Source organism: Electrophorus electricus, chromosome 18, assembly GCF_041902795.1.
Source record: "Electrophorus electricus isolate QZ-2024a chromosome 18, ASM4190279v1, whole genome shotgun sequence".
Classification (NCBI taxonomy): domain Eukaryota; kingdom Metazoa; phylum Chordata; class Actinopteri; order Gymnotiformes; family Gymnotidae; genus Electrophorus; species Electrophorus electricus.
In genome coordinates this window covers 362,393-380,769 of record NC_137514.1, presented here as the reverse complement: position 1 = coordinate 380,769, position 18,377 = coordinate 362,393, and the positions used below count along the sequence as shown (strand labels likewise).

Genomic DNA, 18,377 nt, shown 5'->3' with positions numbered 1-18,377 from the left:
ATGAGACATCCTGTGAATATGGTGCATAAGAAAAGGAAGACAGGACTTTGGCAAGGCCAAAGCCCTCAGTAATTCAGCACTCAGTAACTCAGAACTCAGCACTTATTAAGCACTCAGTAACTCACCACTCACCACTCAGTAAACACTCAGTATCTCAGCACTCAGCACTTATTAAGCACTCAGTAACTCAGCACTCACCACTCAGTAAACACTCAGTATCTCAGCACTCAGTAAGCACTCAGTAACTTAGCACTCATGACTTAGTAAGCACCACAAGGTCAGTGAACAACTCACTAAGCTCATGCGAAACAATGAGTACATGCAGCCACTGCCAGACAGTTAAGGGCAGACAGTGCCCTCGTTGGTTGCATATGTCGCGGTCAAATCAAAACCTTGTCCCTACCACCCCTCCAATAATTCCTGCTCACACTACTCGTATAATATGTTAGGCTGGGTGGTGTGAACAGTGTCCCCTCACACTACTCATATAATGTGTTAGGTTGGATTGTGTGAGTACTGGGCTTATCAGAAATGTTAATATGTGTTTTGATATTGTACAAGACTGTCTTTTGTGACTATCCTGGATAACCTTTTTCTCTCCCACAATACAATACAGCCTACTCACTGCACTATGCTAACGTTGATGCTAACGACATTTGGTTCCACTTGTTGCATTAGGATATGATGTGGGTGTTTACACTTCTGTAACGCTCTTTTCCTTTCATCAGTACAGTTTCATCACTCATTATATACTTACCCAAGAGACTGGTTCATTGACCATCATTAGCCACTAGATGTCGCTGTGGACTGCTGTTTCAAGCATTTCTGATTCCGAGGCTTTTGTTCTCACGCTGTTAACGGCCTATTGTATTCTTTCAATAGAAACACCCATCTAAATAATGGCTAGCCTACACTGGGTGTTTCCCAATATTTATATTGCCATTCATATTAAAATATTTTCAAACATGAATATTTAAGAATAGCTTTTCACTGTTTGTTTCATTAGTCTATATCCTCGCTGCCAAAATCAACTATTCAATATATACAACACAGCTAGTGTAAAACACATGTAATGACAATCAGCTATTTCAACTTACTTGTCTTATGAAAGATAAATAAAAACTCACAGGTACATCCATCCTTCACTGAATACAGCACCCACTGTCATTCAGGGCTCTCAACACCAGATGGCAGTATATATCGCTGCATCTTCATTACTCCAGGTGTTGGACATTTCATTTTTATTTTATGTATTTATAATTAGAGGTCAGCCCATAAAGAAATGCATGAAATGTAGGAAACTGGATAGGAGTCATTTTCTTATTCCATTTTGGGGATTTAAATTTAAGTGTAGTTTTTACTTCTCAATGTACTTATCTGAATATTGTAAAAGAACCTGGTAAACACCTTTTTAAACCCTAATCATAGTAAACCCTTTAAAAACAAAACTAGGAGACTAAGAGTGTTGTTGCTTGTGTGTGCAGTTATTAAATGCTGAAAGAACTATTTAATTTGTTCTTTTCATATAAATGTCAGTGCAAAGGGTTGACTTACTATTGTTGTTGAAGTCTATTATATATCTACATTATATATTTCCAACACATTTCCCATAAAATGTTTCCCACAAATTTTAATGCAGCACCAAATAATTTCAACATGTGATAGAACTATATTAATACTGCACAGAAATAAAATTTGGTTGCAAGAAAGTGAATTTTAAAAAATTAAAGATGTGCAGAGGCATATGCAATATGACAGAGTATAATGTAATACAGGGGTAATCCAAAGGCATAGTCAGGGAACAGGCAAAGGTCAAAATATCCAGTATACAAATGATAGGCAAACAAATCCAATACAGGAACAGGCAATAGCTTGAATCCAGGGAGCAAACATAAGATGGTAACCAGAGAACACTAATGCATAACAACAGCTCAGAAGCATATGACAGGCAAAACGAGACTTCGCAAAGACACTCTGAATTTATATAAAAATAAACATTAGGGAAAACAAGACACAGGTGAGTTCAGTAATCTGTAATGTAGTCAGATGAGGACCTATAGTCCATCCAGGCTGCATGAAAGTAACCTCCCCAAGGAGTCCAACACAATAGGAACCACCAAATGGTTGCGAGGATGAATGGTGAAACTACAGCAGTAAGGAGGACTTCTCTCCTGAGGACCATATCCCTTCCAATCAATGAGCTATTGGATCTCATTTCCCCTTCATCTTGAATCCAGGATTTCACAAACCGTATAGGTGGACAAACCCTCAATGTCCAGTGGCTGTGCAGAGTCCTCCCTACATTATCTGATAATGGTCCTGGAACATGGGGCTTAAGGAGGGATTCATGAAATGAGGGAGATGTGTGATATGTACGCGGTAACTTCAGTCTGTACATTACCTCATTAATCTTCTCATTTTTGAGGTAGAAAAGGTCCCAGACAGTGTGGTAATTTATAGCTGCCCATTAATCTTAAGTCTCTGGTGAATAACCACACCCTGTCCCCTGGCTGGAATGATGGTGCTGACACTCTCCTGCGATCCACACGATGCTGAAAATGCATAATGGCTTTTCTGATCTGTTGATGTAAGTTCTCCCAGATGTGCTCACTTCTCTTCACTCACTCATCCACACCAGGTGCTGCAGAGGGTTCTGGGTCCCATGGTACAAATGAAGATGATATCCTAAAATACACTGAAATGGGGTTAATCCAGATGCAGAGTGAACAATAGAATTCTGAGCCATCTCAGCCCATATCAGGTACCTGGACCATTCACTTTGCTGATCCCTGTAGTATAGTCTGAGGAATTTCCCCAAGTTCTTGATTCACTCTCTTAATTTGGCTGTTACTCTGTGGGTGGTACCCAACGGTTAGGCTGACTTTGACTCCTGTCTTTTCCTTAAAGGCCTGCCATATACGTGAGGTGAATTGTGGTCCACAATCAGACACTATATCCTCTGGAATTCCATAGTTGAAACTATAATTCTTAAGTTCTGAATGCTAAAGAAAGAAAAGGTAAGGGCAGGAACCTTAAAACCTTGGAGAAATGATTTACTATGGTAAGAATGGAGGGTTTATTCTCAGATCTCAGCAGCTCAGTGAAAGGTCAATTGCTAGGGCATTGTTTATGTTGTTTTACAAACTCTAGCACTTACTGTTTATAGCACTTATCATTGTTTAACATAGCCCTTATGTATTTTGCACCTCTAGGTATCAGCATTCATCCCTGTATTTTACAGTATTCTAGTTCATTGGTATGTTTAATTCTAACCTACTGTACTGTACTTGGATATATTCTAGGAGTAACAAAGCACTTTTGTAAGTCACTCTGGATAAGAGCGTCTGCTAAATGCTGTAAATGTAAATGTAAATATATGTGACCAGGGACAGTGAGGCACAGGCAAAGGCTTGATCTTACCGGCAGGTAGAAAGCACTGCATAGTCAGAACACGAGGATGCAAAGTGGTGTATATCCTTATTCATAGACTCCCACTAGTGCCTTCGTGCAATTGCTGTGTTTTTACCTCTCCTGTGTGACCTGAGGTAAGGGAAGAGTGCACCCAAGTGATTAGTCGATCTCTGAATGTTGGCAGTATATATAATTTGTCTTCTGGGCAGGATGACGTGACAGAGCAAGTTGTTGTCAAAGTCCCATTGAACAGCACTGATTACATACTCTGGAGGCAGAATAGAAGTGGGTTCAAGAACCCTCTCTGAACAGTTTATTTCATAAACTCGAAAGAGAGCGTCTGCTTTGGCATTACAAGATTCACGTCTGAAAGTGATTTGAAAGATAAATCGAATAAAAAACAATGACCATCGAACCTGATGTGAAGTGATGCTCTTAGCCTTCTTAATGTATTCAAGATTCTTGTGGTCTGTCTATACCATGAAATGATTCTTTGCCCCATTTAGCCAATGTCTCCATTCATCTAATGCCATTTTTACTGCCAGCAGTTCTCTATTACCTACATCGTAATTTCTCTCTGCGGGTAACAGTTTATGCAAAAATATGCTACGGGATGAAGCTTTGGGGGCATGCCATGACGTTGAGAAAGTATGGCTCCTACTCCATTTTCAGAGGCATCCACCTCGACAACAAAAGGTACTCCTGGATCAGGAGTACAAGTGCTTCAGTGAAGGCTCTCTTTAGTGTCTGAAAAGCCTGTTCTGCCCTTGGATTCCATGACAAAGACTTAGGCATCCCTCTTAATAAGCACATGTGAGCTATAGAACTAAAATCTATATAAACCTTCAGTAGAAGTTTGCAAAACCTAAGAAACTTTGAAGGTCCTTGTTAGACTGAGGTACTGCCCAATTCACTACAGCATCTACCTTTTGGCCTTCATGTCACTGATGATATAACCAAGGAAGGAGGTTTTCTGCAGATGAAATGCACATTTCTCTCCATTTATGTAGGAGCTTTTGCAAGACTGTTCTCACATGATCAGTGTCAGTGTATTCAGGGAGAATTTTGAAGTATATCAAAATATCATCAGTGTATGTGATTACAAACATACCTATAATTTCATTATAATCATTAATAAATGCTTGAAATACAGAAGGGGCATTAGCCATGCTGGAAGGCATGACCAAGTATTCGTAGTGTCCAGAATTGGTGACAAATGCTATCTTCTACTCATCTCCCTCATGTATCTGGACAAGATTATAACCACTCCTCAGAGCCAACTTTGTGAAAAATCGAGCCCCGCTCATTTGTTCAAGTACTGAAGGGACCAACGGCAAGGGATAAGGATATTTGATAGTGACTCCATTGAGACCATGATAATCAATGCAAGGACCTTGTCCTCTGTCCTTCTTAGAAATAAAGAAGAGACCAGCAGCTGCAGGGGAAGTGGATGGACATATGTATCCTTGAGCCAGTGCCTTCTTTATATACACCTCCATGGCTTCAATTTTGGCAATTGACAGGGGGTATGAATAAACTCAGGGAAGAACACTCTTCCACTAGCTCGATAGCTGAGTCATAAGGATGCTGTGGTGGTAGAGGGGCTGCTCTCTTTTTACTGAACACTTCAGCCAGGTCCTGGTAATCCTCAGGTATCTGAAAACCCTCTTCATGTTCTGGATTCTCCACTGACATTGAGGAAGTAACTAATCTAGGTGTCTTTAAACAATTGTCCATACAATAATTTGACTATGAATCTATATCTAGTTCCTCCCATGAAATCACTGGATTATGATGTTGAAGCCCAGGGCAGCCCAAGACCATTGCATGGTTGGCTTTAGAAAGTTACCGGCTGCTCTGGAATTGATGAATGCTGTGACAATAGTGAAAGAAGTATTTCCATGTTTCTCACAAGTAACCTCTGACAGAAGGAAAAATATGGAATACTCGCCGCCCTAGTGTACGAAGCATCCCAGGGATACTTATTGTGGGTGTTACAGATCGATTTCTATAAGGGTGAGTGGGACAGTCCCTTAGATTATGGCCAGACTCCCCACAATAAAACACAGAAGCCAAGATGATTATTTTATATTGATTTGCATCTTGTCAGACTGAGGTAGCAGTGGTGATGAGTAATTGGATTGTACTTGTTTCTGGTTTCTCTCTCTCTCACTAATCACTTCTTCCAATGATATGGACTCATCTTTATAGGCTAGTTCAGTGAGCAGTTCTGTACTGAGTCCCTGCCTGTATGCTGTAGTCAATGCCACTTCATTCCATCCACTACTGGCAGCCAAAGTGTAAAATTCTAGGGCATACTCTGCTGCCGATCAGGAAACGTTTTAATCTATACAAAATCTCCCCACTAGCCTTGCCTTCCAAGGGGAGATCAAAAACTGCACAAAACTGATTTGTAAAAAGGGCATGGTCTCTAGTGATTTCTCCAGCCTCACTCCAAAAGTCTCACTTAGGGCAGTGGTAGCTCAGTGGTTATGGTACTTGACTTGTAATTGGAAGGTTGCTGGTTCAAGCCCTGCCACTGTTGGGTGCCTGAGCAAGACCCTTAACCCTCAATTGTTCAAGCTGTACTTATTCAAAAGATAAAAGTGTCAACTAAATGCCATAAATGTAAATATTGGGCTGATTTGCAAGAAAAAGCCCCCCTCTAGAAGGGCTAAACTAAAGGGAGAAACACTAGCTGTGGGTGGAGGAAGCATAACAACAGTAGGAATTCTCACCTCACTGGGTAGCCAGATGGTGAGTAAGCTTGATAACAATGGAAACTAAAGTGTGAGTTGTTGGGTCTGCCTAGTTAACCCCTCCACCATGTTACCAAGAGATTCCAGCTGCTGATGGTGTTGATGTAACAACACCAAAGTAACAACTTGATGGCAAGTTGTTACTTTGTCCATCTGTGGAAAAAAAGAAACATATGTCTGTAAACATATTTCTGTGGGATGAGAAAAGTTGGTTGTCCTGGTAAGGGTTTGAGTCTTATGGAATTTATGGTCACAGTTCCTTGAAGTATAACCAGACTGGTAAGAGTTTCTAGCCTTCCAATCTGTGGGTTGGAAAGGGGAAAAAAGTCAGAGAGCCAGGCCAGCATGATAAGCTAGCAGGGTCCTGGGTCTTGTCTGTGACCCGGAGGTGAGAAAATGCCCACCCTGACCAGGTCAAAGTTTCACCAGGGGAATAATTTGTAGTCTATATTCACTACAAAGACCTGTTTCACTCTCCATAATAATGAATTATCCTTAATAATCTGTTTCTCTCTAAATAATAATGACTTATCAATAATGACCTGTTTCACTCTAAGTAATAATGATTTATCAATAATGATCTGTTTCACTCTAAATAATAATGATTTATCCATAATGATCTGTTTTACCTTGATAGTCTATAGGAGCTGAAGGAGTAGCAGAGAGTATAAGAAATGAAGACTAAATAGGTACCTATTGTACATATAGAAATGAAGACTACATGTCTACATATGGTACATGTATGGGGAACTCATTGGGCTAGTTAAGATTTTAAAGCCTCTGTTGCCATAGAAACTGAACTGCAAGATCATATTTGTCCTAGTAAGGTCTAAACATGTCTAGTCAGGTACTTAATATAAATTCTGTGAAAATGACCGAAGATGGGTGTGATATGTGTGGAATGGAGTGGGGACTGTATTGATGTAATGTTGGTGGAGCATAGGTAGAATGTAGGTAGGTGTGATATGTATGGAATGGAGTGGGGACTGTATTGGTGTAATGTTGGTGGAGCATAGGTAGAATGTAGGTAGGTGTGATATGTGTGGAATGGAGTGGGGACTGTATTGATGTAATGTTGGTGGAGCATAGGTAGAATGTAGGTAGGTGTGATATGTGTGGAATGGAGTGGGGACTGTATTGATGTAATGTTGGTGGAGCATAGGTAGAATGTAGGTAGGTGTAAAGGACAGGGAAGGGGTTCAAATGAAAGTCCCATAGCAACACTAGGCACAGTAACAGTACACAGGTGAAATGGAAAACAGGAAACTTCAAGCAAAAGCATATGGATCACATGTAGAGGCACAAGAGACATCGCATCCAATGAGAGCAAATACATCTGTAACAGTAACGACGAGGTAGTTTTGCTACTGCACACCAGACAATGCAAACACTTGACCTTCCCGAGTCCTTCCACCAGACCTAGCTTTGGACACTGGACACACTATTGCCATGTCACACTTCAGAATTACAGACTATAATGTCAATATATTTCCCCATTTACTGTGATTAATATTTCTAGTTCACATTTGTTGTTATATTTCACTTATTTTATCCATGTCACCATGCTGTACGGTGTCAACCAGAGGTGGATGGGTTCCCCTTTCTGAGTCTTGGTTCCTCTTGAGCCTCAGGGAGTTTTTCCTCACTACTGTCACCCTGGGCTTACTCAATGGGGGCTTAGACTCGGACAAGTGTAAAGCTGCTTTGTGACAACAGCCGTTGTTAAAAGAGCTATATAAATAAACTTTTTTTTGCTTTGCACACAGTTCTAATGAGTACAGGGTGGGCATCAGGCTGATGAGGAGGCGGAGCAAGGGGCAGAACCAGGGCAGAGTCAGGTCGAGGCCAGGGTAGGACTGTGGGCAGGGTCAAATGTTCCACCCAGAACTCAGTAACAGCAGGATAATCTCCACACTAGAACTAGACACTAGCCAGGAGACATGTGAAAGAACTGGGGGCCAATTCAATTCAAAATGATATGATTATATGACAAATGAACACATGGACGAACATTCACTCTCCTCATTCAGAGAACAAGTATGGCGTAGATGCCGTGTAGGAAGAAATGCTCAGTGAGAACTGTGATCATAAACCTCCTGTGACATCAGCATTGATTGTGGCTGGAGCACATGTATCGACCAGTGTTCAAACTGACAGTGTTTACTTCGTATGTTCTGAATCTGGACAACCACAGATCAGCATCGACCCACCCGATTACAGCCAATTACAGCTCTGGTCCCTCCAGCGGCCCCTCTACTGATGGGCTTCACTATCGACTTGCAGACGGCCGTGCGTGACGTACCCACTGGGATAGGCACAGATGCCTGAGACACGCAGAAATTTGCACCGGCACTCAGACGCAAGCGTGCCAATCAATACATGTGCTGGCAAGCTGGACAATAGAGGCAGGAGGCGTGGCTGTCTCCGAGGAGACAGGAGAGCAGGCCGGAGAAGAAGATGCACTACTCCTCCTCTCTGTCTTCTCCAGAAATATAGGGCAAGCTCCCTCTCCCACTATCTCCTCTCTCTTTCCCTCACTCACTGTAATAACTGGTTGTGTTTGCAGTAATATCTTCCTTCCTGATGGCATGAAAAGTCATCCAATCCTGCACAGTGCATGAAAATCCTTACAGTATTCCTCACTCCTGTCTCTCTGTCTCACAGGTACACATACACTCTGTCTATCTCTATAACCTCTCACTTGTACAGCAGACACACACATCCAGTCCCATCTCACACACCTCTCTCTCTCACACACACACACACACACACACACACACGAACGCACACACAGTTTCTCCTAATGAAGCCCTTAGGGTCCCTAACAGAACTTCTGTCTAAGAGATCCACGCCTCAACACACACGACTGCAGAGACACAAATGAGCGAGAGGGAGAGAAAGAGGGAGAGACAGAGAGGGACAGAAGGAGAGAAAGAAAGAGAAAGTGAGTAAGAAAAATGCAGAGAGAAAGGGGAGAAGAGAGAGAGGTAGAGAGAGAGAGCAGGAAAGAGAGGGTGAGAAAAGAGTTGGGGAGAGGCGCAGTTTTGTAGACAGCTTATAAAAGTGAAGGCTGTGTATCGATACCCTAAATCTGGCACTGCACCACAGCCTGAACTACACACTACATGGCCTCCATCAGCACCTCTGTACTACACACACTGCTGAACTACATACACTATACAACCGGCCTCCTTAGGCGCTTAAACTTGAGGAATGTATAAACAGATTAGTCTTCATTTGTTTATTTATGGAGTTATTTGTTGCTTTATTTATTTCAAACTGTCAACAAAAGTAAGCAAATACATTTACAATCATTAACTGATAAATAATAAGCAGTTTCAGAGTTTTTATGAAACAGTGAATAATTAATTGAAAATTGAAAATATGGAATACGGAACACTGGTTTTAGCAAGGACACAAATTATAGGTGTTTATTTACAGTACATTACAATCAAAAACATAATGAGGTCAGAACGTTAGGTGGGGTCAGAGCGGTGGACTCACAAAGGTGGGGTCAGAGAGGAGAGTGTCGTCAGAGAAGTGGGGTCAGAGAGGAGAGTGGGCTCAGAGATGGGGGCAGGTGGTCTGAGAGGTGGAATCAGAGAGGGGGGTAGGTGGTCTGAGAGGGGGGGTCAGAGAGGGGGGTAGGTGGTCTGAGAGGGGGGGTCAGAGAGGGGATGGGGTGTCTAAAGGGGGAGGGGAAGAGCAGAGGGGGAGTTGAGGGGAGAATGAGTATATGGCTGTTGATGAGCAAATGAGTTGGAATTTTACTAAAATCCTTTTTACACAGTGAAAATCATTCATCCAAAGCTGAGTAAACAACCAAACAAAAATTATTTTAGCACAGGAAAAAATCCAAAGCTTCTTCCTTTTCATCTGTTATTTGTACACTCTAAGATGCAGAATTGGACATTGGCAGAACCCGGAATCATACAAGGCCAGTTAAAGAGAGCAAAGGGTGAGCAATAGCAAGAATGTGTTAAGTATTAATGTTTGAATTTTCAAAACTTCTCCATTAGTGAGCACAGCTGCATTACCAGACAGAGAAAGAAAGAGAGTTGGGGAGTGATAGAGAGATGGAGAGAAGGCTATAAAGGAGGTTAGACAGGGTAGGTGTAGAGAAGGGCGGGGCCTCAGAGCCAGGGGGCTGGCGTTTGAGGCGTGGGCCGTTACACAGAGGAGTGCTACAGCAGGTAATGCACACGGAGTTCAACTTCCCTGTACAGAACTGCTGATAGCCCGACGATGCAATAAGACATGCCCCCGACGACGCACATGACTTCCTGTAGTGGATCCCTGCACGCACACACACACACACACACACACACACACACACACACACACACACACACACACACATACACAGAGATAGAGGGTAGGAGGGAAGAAAAAGTTAGAACATGATTCAGAATTATAGCAGCAGTATTTACTGATACTTAAACATCACACTATGGACTACTTACAATCATTCAGAAGGAACAAACAGACAAGCACACAAACATTGTCTAGTGAGGATTTAGAAACTGTCACAAACAGGCCACCGATCTGATATCATGTATCGGGAATCAGGCCGATACCAGCAAAAATGCTTGATCAGATATCGGTGAAGAAATGTTTAAGGAACTGATCCGATACAATCCTGAAAATAGCATGGCAGCGCAGCACATGTGATAACAGCCAGGTTGGTTTGAGCAGGAACTAACAAACTATAGTGTAAATTTGAAGAGTGAGGGAGGCAGCTGTACTGAGCAGAGACAGCCAGAGACAGCCAGAGAGAGAGAGAGAGAGAGAGAGAGAGAGAGAGAGACCAAGCATGTGTGCTGAGGATGAGTACAGTAAAGCTGAGACCCAAACAGCAAATGACCAAGGCAGTAAATAACACAGATATCTCTACATGGTCTGTAGTTAGGATGGGTTAAAGTTTATGTCAGGTTCATGGGAATTTGCTTTTATATAGAAAAACATAGAAAAACCCATGATGTCAAAAAAACTAAATTTTTTGTTTGACATCACTCCCTATTGGTGCTTGAATGGATGCTGTGCCCTGTGGGAGCAGTTGTCTCCTCAACAAATAATTCAAATACAACCAAGATATTTTAATAAAATAATTAAAATTCTTACAGATCTGTTTAAATCATCTGATCAGCCAACACAAAGAGGTTTCTGTTGGAATTAGACTGGGTACTGGTGTCTGATGAAAAAATTACAGCCTACAGTAGGAAAGCTAGCAGGGGGAATAGTCTGCTGTGACAGCCCGAGTGCTGCAGGGCAAGGAGCAGGACGCTCAGACTCCCTCGACAGAGACAGACATTTATTAAACAAACACGATACAATAAACACAACGGCCCTCATGTAAAACAAACATGGGCACAACTATAGTCACAACGAGCGCCATGATTAGAATCGCAAACAGAATCAAAGATCGAAACAGAGACACACACCAACAGGTGTTTAAATACATAAACACATAACAAACCAGGTGTAGGTGTCTGCTAACAACAGGGGTGTGGTTACAAACAACACAGTTAGTGAACCCCCACTGCACGTGGCAGGCTGTACCACGTGAACAGTGGGAGGGGGAGCATTCCATGACAGCTGCATTCTGTGAGAACCCAAAGTTATTTACAGCTAACAGTAATGGTAAGAGTAATGTATTTATAAAGCACATTTTAAGATCAAAATGCAACAAACAAAACCTATAAAACATGTAACGGACACACAAATACAACCTAAGCCCCATTATGACAATTCACATCTCACATGCAGATAAGAAAATGCAGATAAGACTTCAGCCTCGATTTAAAAACCCTAATAGAAGGTGCAGCCCTAATCTCCATAGGTAGACTATTCCAAAGTTTGGGAGGTTCTATAGCAAAAGCCCTTCAGACTTCAGCCAAGACCACAGGACAGTTAAAAGAGGTTTGACTGATGACCTAACAGTCTGGAATGGACAAGAGGTTCAAGCAACTCTGTGACATACAGTGGTGCTAAACCAAGCCAGGCCTTATATACTAATAGGAGTATCTTGAACTGAACTCTAGAGTATACTGGGTACCAATGAAGTGATGCTAATAATGGAGAGACATACTCTCTTTTTGAGGACCCTGTGAGCAATCTAGCAGCACCATTTAGTATCTTTTACAAACAAGTTATATATAGAGAACGCAAAACAATAATCCATGCATGAAGAAATAAGGGCATGGACAACCTTCTCAAGGTCCTGAGGGGTGAGAAATGAATAAAAAATTACCCCATGATAAAATTATACACAGCTAACAAAACGGAACCCAAACATAGTTAACAGAATGCAACATAAGCACAGCTAACAAAACACAACCCAAACACAGCTAACAAAACTGAACCAAGGTTCAAGAATAATGAATGCCCGAATGCCTGGGGAAAGTAAAACATGATGTTGGGACAGCATTAAAATCACCTGCCCTGTTTGGCCAGTCCATGTTGGGATGGCTAATGAAGCACCTCAAGGCATTAACAAATGCATTGGTTGACAGATCCTCAAGCATTTCGATGTGAACAGCATGAGAAAAAAGGCAGGTGAAGATCAATCCATATCTTTTGTAATCTTTGTGAGCCTTCTTAATGAGGAATAGCCTGAAACAATCCATACCACAGTAAATGAAAGGGGCTGAAGCTTCAACACGCTCTTTAGGGAGATCAGCCATACGTTGGTTATACTAAGGTGGTCATACTTTGGAAGCATAGCTCCTGGCTGAGGGATGACTGTTTCAGTCTCCCTCCTACACAAAGTAATTCAAAGTAGTATCCAAAATGGGGACAAGGTAGTAGAGTGGACTTGAACTTGGGAGAATGTTTCCTCTTTGAAGTGTCTTCATTTCTTGGAAGAAGGCTTGCTGCTGGATGATCTTAATCACTACCTCAGCCACTTTCTCACATTCTTTGGTTGTTATAAAGTCTCTATGATGTTCTTGCTTAGACCCTAACCTCTTAATTCTTGCAGCCAGTTTAAGAAGTGTTGACCAAGAAGAAAACCGATCAAGATGGCTAAGAATTTCTACACATTCATTCCTCTAGGCAGTAAAGGCCTGAACTGACCTGACCTTGGGGTCGCCAACAAGCAGCTCAGCAGAGGGGTTAGGTGTAGCATGCACTTCCTGCTCCCACAGAAATTTGGGTCCTGATAACCAGGTGGGTGAAGAGATATCTGATGCACGAAGGCCTTTAGAGGCATGGTACAAAGGGTTTTCTGCTGTATCAACATAGTGCCACTGCCTAGTATCTGTGGTTTCTCTTATCAGTTGAACATGATTAGCAACAAATACGTGGAACCTTTGAGATTCACTGCTGATGTAAGCCAGCACAACCTGAGAGTCTGTCCAGAGAACTCATCATCAATCTTTATTTCAAGTTCAGCTTTCAGCATGATGCTCACTTTGGCAGAGACCACAGCTGCTGAAAGTTTTAATCTTGGGATGCTTGTGATCTTTGTAGGTGCAACTCTCGCCTTGGCCATTAAATGACTGCAGTGGAGAGAACAGCCTATTGTTGGGATGGGTGGGGTCCTTCACAGTCCTCCTGGCCTTGGTCTGGCACTGCTTGTAATAGATGGTCTGCAGGTCAGGAAGTTCTGTATGAGTGATGCGCTCTGCTGAAGGCACCACCCTTTGAAGTGCTTGTCTGTCCTGCTTGGTGTTGTATGGCGGGACCAGGACAGGTCCTGCGAGATGTGAACACCAAGGTACCTGAAATCTACTCTCTCCACCGTGGTTCCCCTGATCCTCACAGGTTGGTAGTGCCGCTCCTGCTTCTTGCGGCAATCCACGATCAGCTCCTTTGTCTTGCTGACAAAGATTATTTTCCTGGCACCAGTTTTCCAGGTGTTTCATCTCCTCCAGGTAGGCCCTCTCATCGTTGTCCGAGATCAGGCCCATGACAACGGTATCATCAGCAAAGTTGACAATGATGATGGAGCTGGAAGTGGCTGCGCAGTAGTAGGTGTACAGTGAGTAGAGCAGGGGGCTTAGGACACAACCCTGAGGAGCTCCAGTGCTGAGGGTGAGGGTGGATGAGACACAGTTGCCCACCCATACTGATTGTGGTCTGTCTGTTAGGAAGTTGGAGATCCAGTCGCACGGGGATGTATGCAGTCCTAGATCCTCCAACTTAGTAGTGAGTAGGGATGGGATGATAGTGTTAAATGCTGAACTGTAGTCGATAAATAGCATTTTAACATAATTACCCCTCCCTTTGTCCAGGTGGGTCAGTGTGTTGTGGAGCAGATGTGCAACTGCATCATCAGTGGAGTGGTTGTGGCGGTATGCAAACTGCGGTAGGTCCATGGAGGCTGGCAGTGAAGATGTGATGAAATCTCTGACTAGCTTTTCAAAGCACTTCATCACGACTGATGTGAGGGCAACAGGGCGATAGTCATTGAGGCCAGAGGGCCGAGGTTTCTTCGGAATGGGGACGATGGTGGATCACTTGAAGCTGGATGGGACGATACCGATCGTCAGGGAGAGATTGAAGATGTCAGTGAATACCGGGGCTAGCTGGTCTGCGCAGGCTTTGAGGACTCTCCCGCAGATACCGTCTGGTCCCTCTGCCTTCCTGGTATTCACTCTTTTGAACACTCTCCTCACGTCACTCTCCGTGATGATGAGAGGGCGCTGTTCTATGGTGGGCTCTGCGCATGCGCCGTTGGCCATGAGAAGGTTGTCCATGCCCTTATTTGTTCAAGCATGGATTATTAGCGCTATTAGCATTAGCGCTGCCAGATGTAGCCTCGAAGTGAGCGAAGAATGTGTTTAGCTCGTTCGCCAGAGACTCATCCGCACTCATCAGTCCAGAGGGTGGGCTCCTGTAGTCCGTGATCGTCCGTAGACCCTGCCACAGGGATCTAGAGCCACTCTGCTGGAACTGTGTCTACAGTTTCCTCCCATAGCGCCACTTTGCCTCCCTCACTGCCCTGCGCACTCTGTATGCTGCAGACTTGTACTCGTCCATGTTCTCGCTGATGATCCCCCCGTTATAGGCAGCAGTGCGAGAGTTCAGAGCCTCGCATTTGGTTTTGTCCACTTCTTGATGGTGGCTCTTGGAATCATATCATCCACCAGTTTCCCAATAAACCCTACTACTGCCTCCGTAAACTCGCTGACATCATCAGTGCTGCGCCGGAACATGTCCCAGTCTGCGTCATCCAGAGTGTCCTGCAGAGCGGCCACCGATTGGTCTGTCCAGTGCGCGACCTCCCTCTGAACCGGAGCTTCCTGTTTCAGGCTTTGTTTATATTTTGGTATGAGGAAGATAGCGGTGTGGTCCGACTTACCAAATGGTGGATGAGATAGTGCCTTTTAGCTGTCCTTTTATGGGGTGTAGCAGTGGTCGGGAGAAGGTTACATGCTGGTTATGTGCTTTCTTATTTCAGTCAAATTTGTGAAGACATTGGCCTCCCTTTTTGCACAGCTTCTGTGATCCAATGATCACCTCTCTGGCATCTTCAACTGATGGAACGCTGATCAGCCCATCATCTCCATAGAAATTCTTCTATAAAGGCCGATGCAGATGGATAGTCAGCTTTATGTTGCTGTGCTAAATATTTAATGCCAAAATTGGAACATCCAGGTGACAAAGCATCACCAAAGAGATGAACTGTCATCCTATATTCTTATGGCTCCTTTTCCAAATCACCTTCCTTCCTCCAAAGAAACCCCAGGTAGTTCCACACTTTGGGAGTGACTGAGAACTGGTGGAACTTCCTATCAATATCACAGATCACAGCTACACTTTCCTTCCTGAGACAACACAGAACTCCTACCAGTTAATTAGATCGGGGCCTGTCAATAAAGTGTCATTTAGAGAGATGCCACGGAACAATCAAATACAACTCTCAGCCTATCTGGATTTTGGGGTGGTATACACCATGATGGGGAATGTACCACACAATCTCTCCTTCAGGTGTTGTAGGAGTGAGCTTCGCATAACCTTTATTGATTCTTCCATGTAGGTTTTATAGTGATCATGATATTGTTTGTTGGCCTTTAACTTCCTTTTCAAATACTGAAGGTGAACAATGGCTAGCTTCTTGCTGTTTGTGCTGAGGGGCATTTCATAGTGTCAATCTTTCTTTTGCCTGTTGTTTTCACTAAGGAACTGGATGAAGTAAACATAATCTTGGGACACATACTTGTCCTCATAATTCCTTTCATTGAAGTCTGACTACAAAGTTTTTATAATATCAGTAGTTGAAGGGACTGGTACTTCCTTTAGGACAACTCGATGGCACAAAGCACTGGCTTCCCTGTCTATCCAGTTGGGAATTAGATGAGCCTATTATACTCCAGCCAAGTTCAGTCCTCTGTGTAAAGGGTTCATTCTCCCATCCTATGATGACCTCAACGGGAACTAGTGCTCAGGGGTGGTCATACCCAATTAAGAGTCCTACTTCATAGTCTTGGAGTGGCAAAAACTTGTTTGCTAGATGTTTAAGATGGGGCCACTGCAATGCTGCCTTTCTAGTTGGAATGTAAGACTTATCAACTGGGATGAAGTCTCCAGTATAAGCTTGTTGTAGATGGATATGATTTTCAGAGTGGGTTTCTCGAAATTGTAACCCAGGAACGCTCTTGTTCGCTATCATTGTGTCTACAGCCGTCATTGTCCTACGTTTCAACTGCACTAGCTGTGCAGCCACCTGTAACTTCTCTACCAAGTCTTCCAATATGAAAGTTGAATCACTCTGTGTATCAAGTAGAGCATAGGTGAGAACTTGCTTTTGGGGGTCCCCTACTGGTGACACAAGGACTGGGACAATGCTGGTGGTGGCAGAAGCACGCTGCATCAGTGCATGTGATGTGACACTGTGGACACTCTGACTAGACTGGGTTTCTGTAAAGGCGGAATCCCTCTTTGGTTTGTCAGAAGACCTTTTGTCTCGTTCTTCATGCAGGCAGGTAGGATGGCGTCTGTCAAATGTGCTACAAATGTGTTGCTTTCTGCTGTCTTTGGTGGTTTGTCCTTTTCTAAGGCATCCAAAGCAAAGGTGATTTTCAAGAATGAAGGCTTTCTTTTCTTCAGTTGTCTTTCTTGAGAAAGTGGGCCACATAGCAATACCACATATTTCATCTTCACAGACAGAGCAAGGTGGTTTTAATTTTGATGCTCTTTGCAACACTGAGATGGAGTTCATTTAAACACTGGTGTTGAAGGCCTTGGCTATTTTGGGTGTTCTCTCATCTGTGACTTTAAAGCTCATTAGGAGTGGAGAAGCAACACGATTACAGACTGTTCGGGCTTCCTTTCGCACAAACTCTGTGAAACGTGCAAAACTTGGGTAGTCTCCAGATTTATCTAACTCATCCACCACAATTCTGCTCCACCTGCGCACAATCCATTCAGGTAGTTTTTTAAGCAGCTTATGATTTTCTTCACAATCATTTAGGATGACTAGTCCTTTGATGTGTGGAATAGACTCGACACATCTTTGTAAGAAGTCAGCAAATTCTCGAAGTGCTAGAGGATCACTGGCATTGATTTTGGGCCATTTCATAAGTTTGTCTCGAAAAGCCTTTTGAACAATAAATGGATTTCCATACCTTTCTTGCAAGACTGACCAGGCACTCTTGTATGAATCCTCTGAGTTTTTTAGATAAAGCATCTTCTCGCATGCTAGGAGGGCTTTATGGTCAATAAGGGCCATGAAAGACATCTTCCAATCTATGAATTTTAAAGGGTCACCACTAAACATTGTTGATTCTGGGGCAGACAACCGGTTCATGTTTAGTGAGCTTACAATTGCCTGGGCTAGACTGACTGTCTCCTGAGTAGCTGCTGCTTCTCGGGGCACTCATTGAGGCTGGAATGACATGGCTTCTGGATTCAAGGTTCTGTAGTTATGTTCACCCTCATAACTGTCATATACCCTCACTCAGGCTGTGGCTACCTTGACTTCCTCATCTGCTTGTAATTGTTGTAGCCTTGCCCTCTCCTCCTCCAGTCATAGCTGTGTTTCCGCTTTCCTTAGTCTTAATTCAGCCAACAATTTTGCCTCACTCAATTCCCACTCATTTTCCAGTTTATGAAGTATTGCTTGCTGAGCATGGATTTTTTTGCATAGCTTTTGCTGCGAGTTCTGCATCTGCTCGCTTACTAGATGTCCTGGAGATGGCCTTTGAGTGGCTGTCTGATCTTTGTGATAAATCTGAAATTACTGTTTCCATTTTCGTGTATCCA

At 43.1% G+C, this 18,377-nt stretch overlaps 1 protein-coding gene across 3 annotated transcripts in view; it reads right to left on the bottom strand.

Moving 5' to 3' along the window:
- Nucleotides 1-1,628: 1,628 nt before the first annotated feature.
- LOC113585181 (ly6/PLAUR domain-containing protein 1) overlaps nucleotides 1,629-18,377 on the bottom strand; it is a 34,178-nt gene continuing 17,429 nt past the window's right edge. Inside the window, exons 3-6 of one of the 3 annotated variants that reach the window (XR_014118303.1) lie at nucleotides 9,675-10,466; nucleotides 6,150-6,323; nucleotides 3,421-3,540; nucleotides 1,629-2,695 (exon numbers count right to left, since the gene is read on the bottom strand). Coding sequence is in view for 1 of the 3 variants with exons in the window: in XM_027022535.3 (XP_026878336.2) it covers nucleotides 10,204-10,466 (263 nt within the window). In the remaining 2 variants the exon portion in view is untranslated. Of the gene's footprint in view, nucleotides 2,696-3,420; nucleotides 3,541-6,149; nucleotides 6,324-9,406; nucleotides 10,467-18,377 lie in introns of those variants that run through there. The other 2 variants (XR_014118302.1, XM_027022535.3) reach the window with 2 other exon arrangements.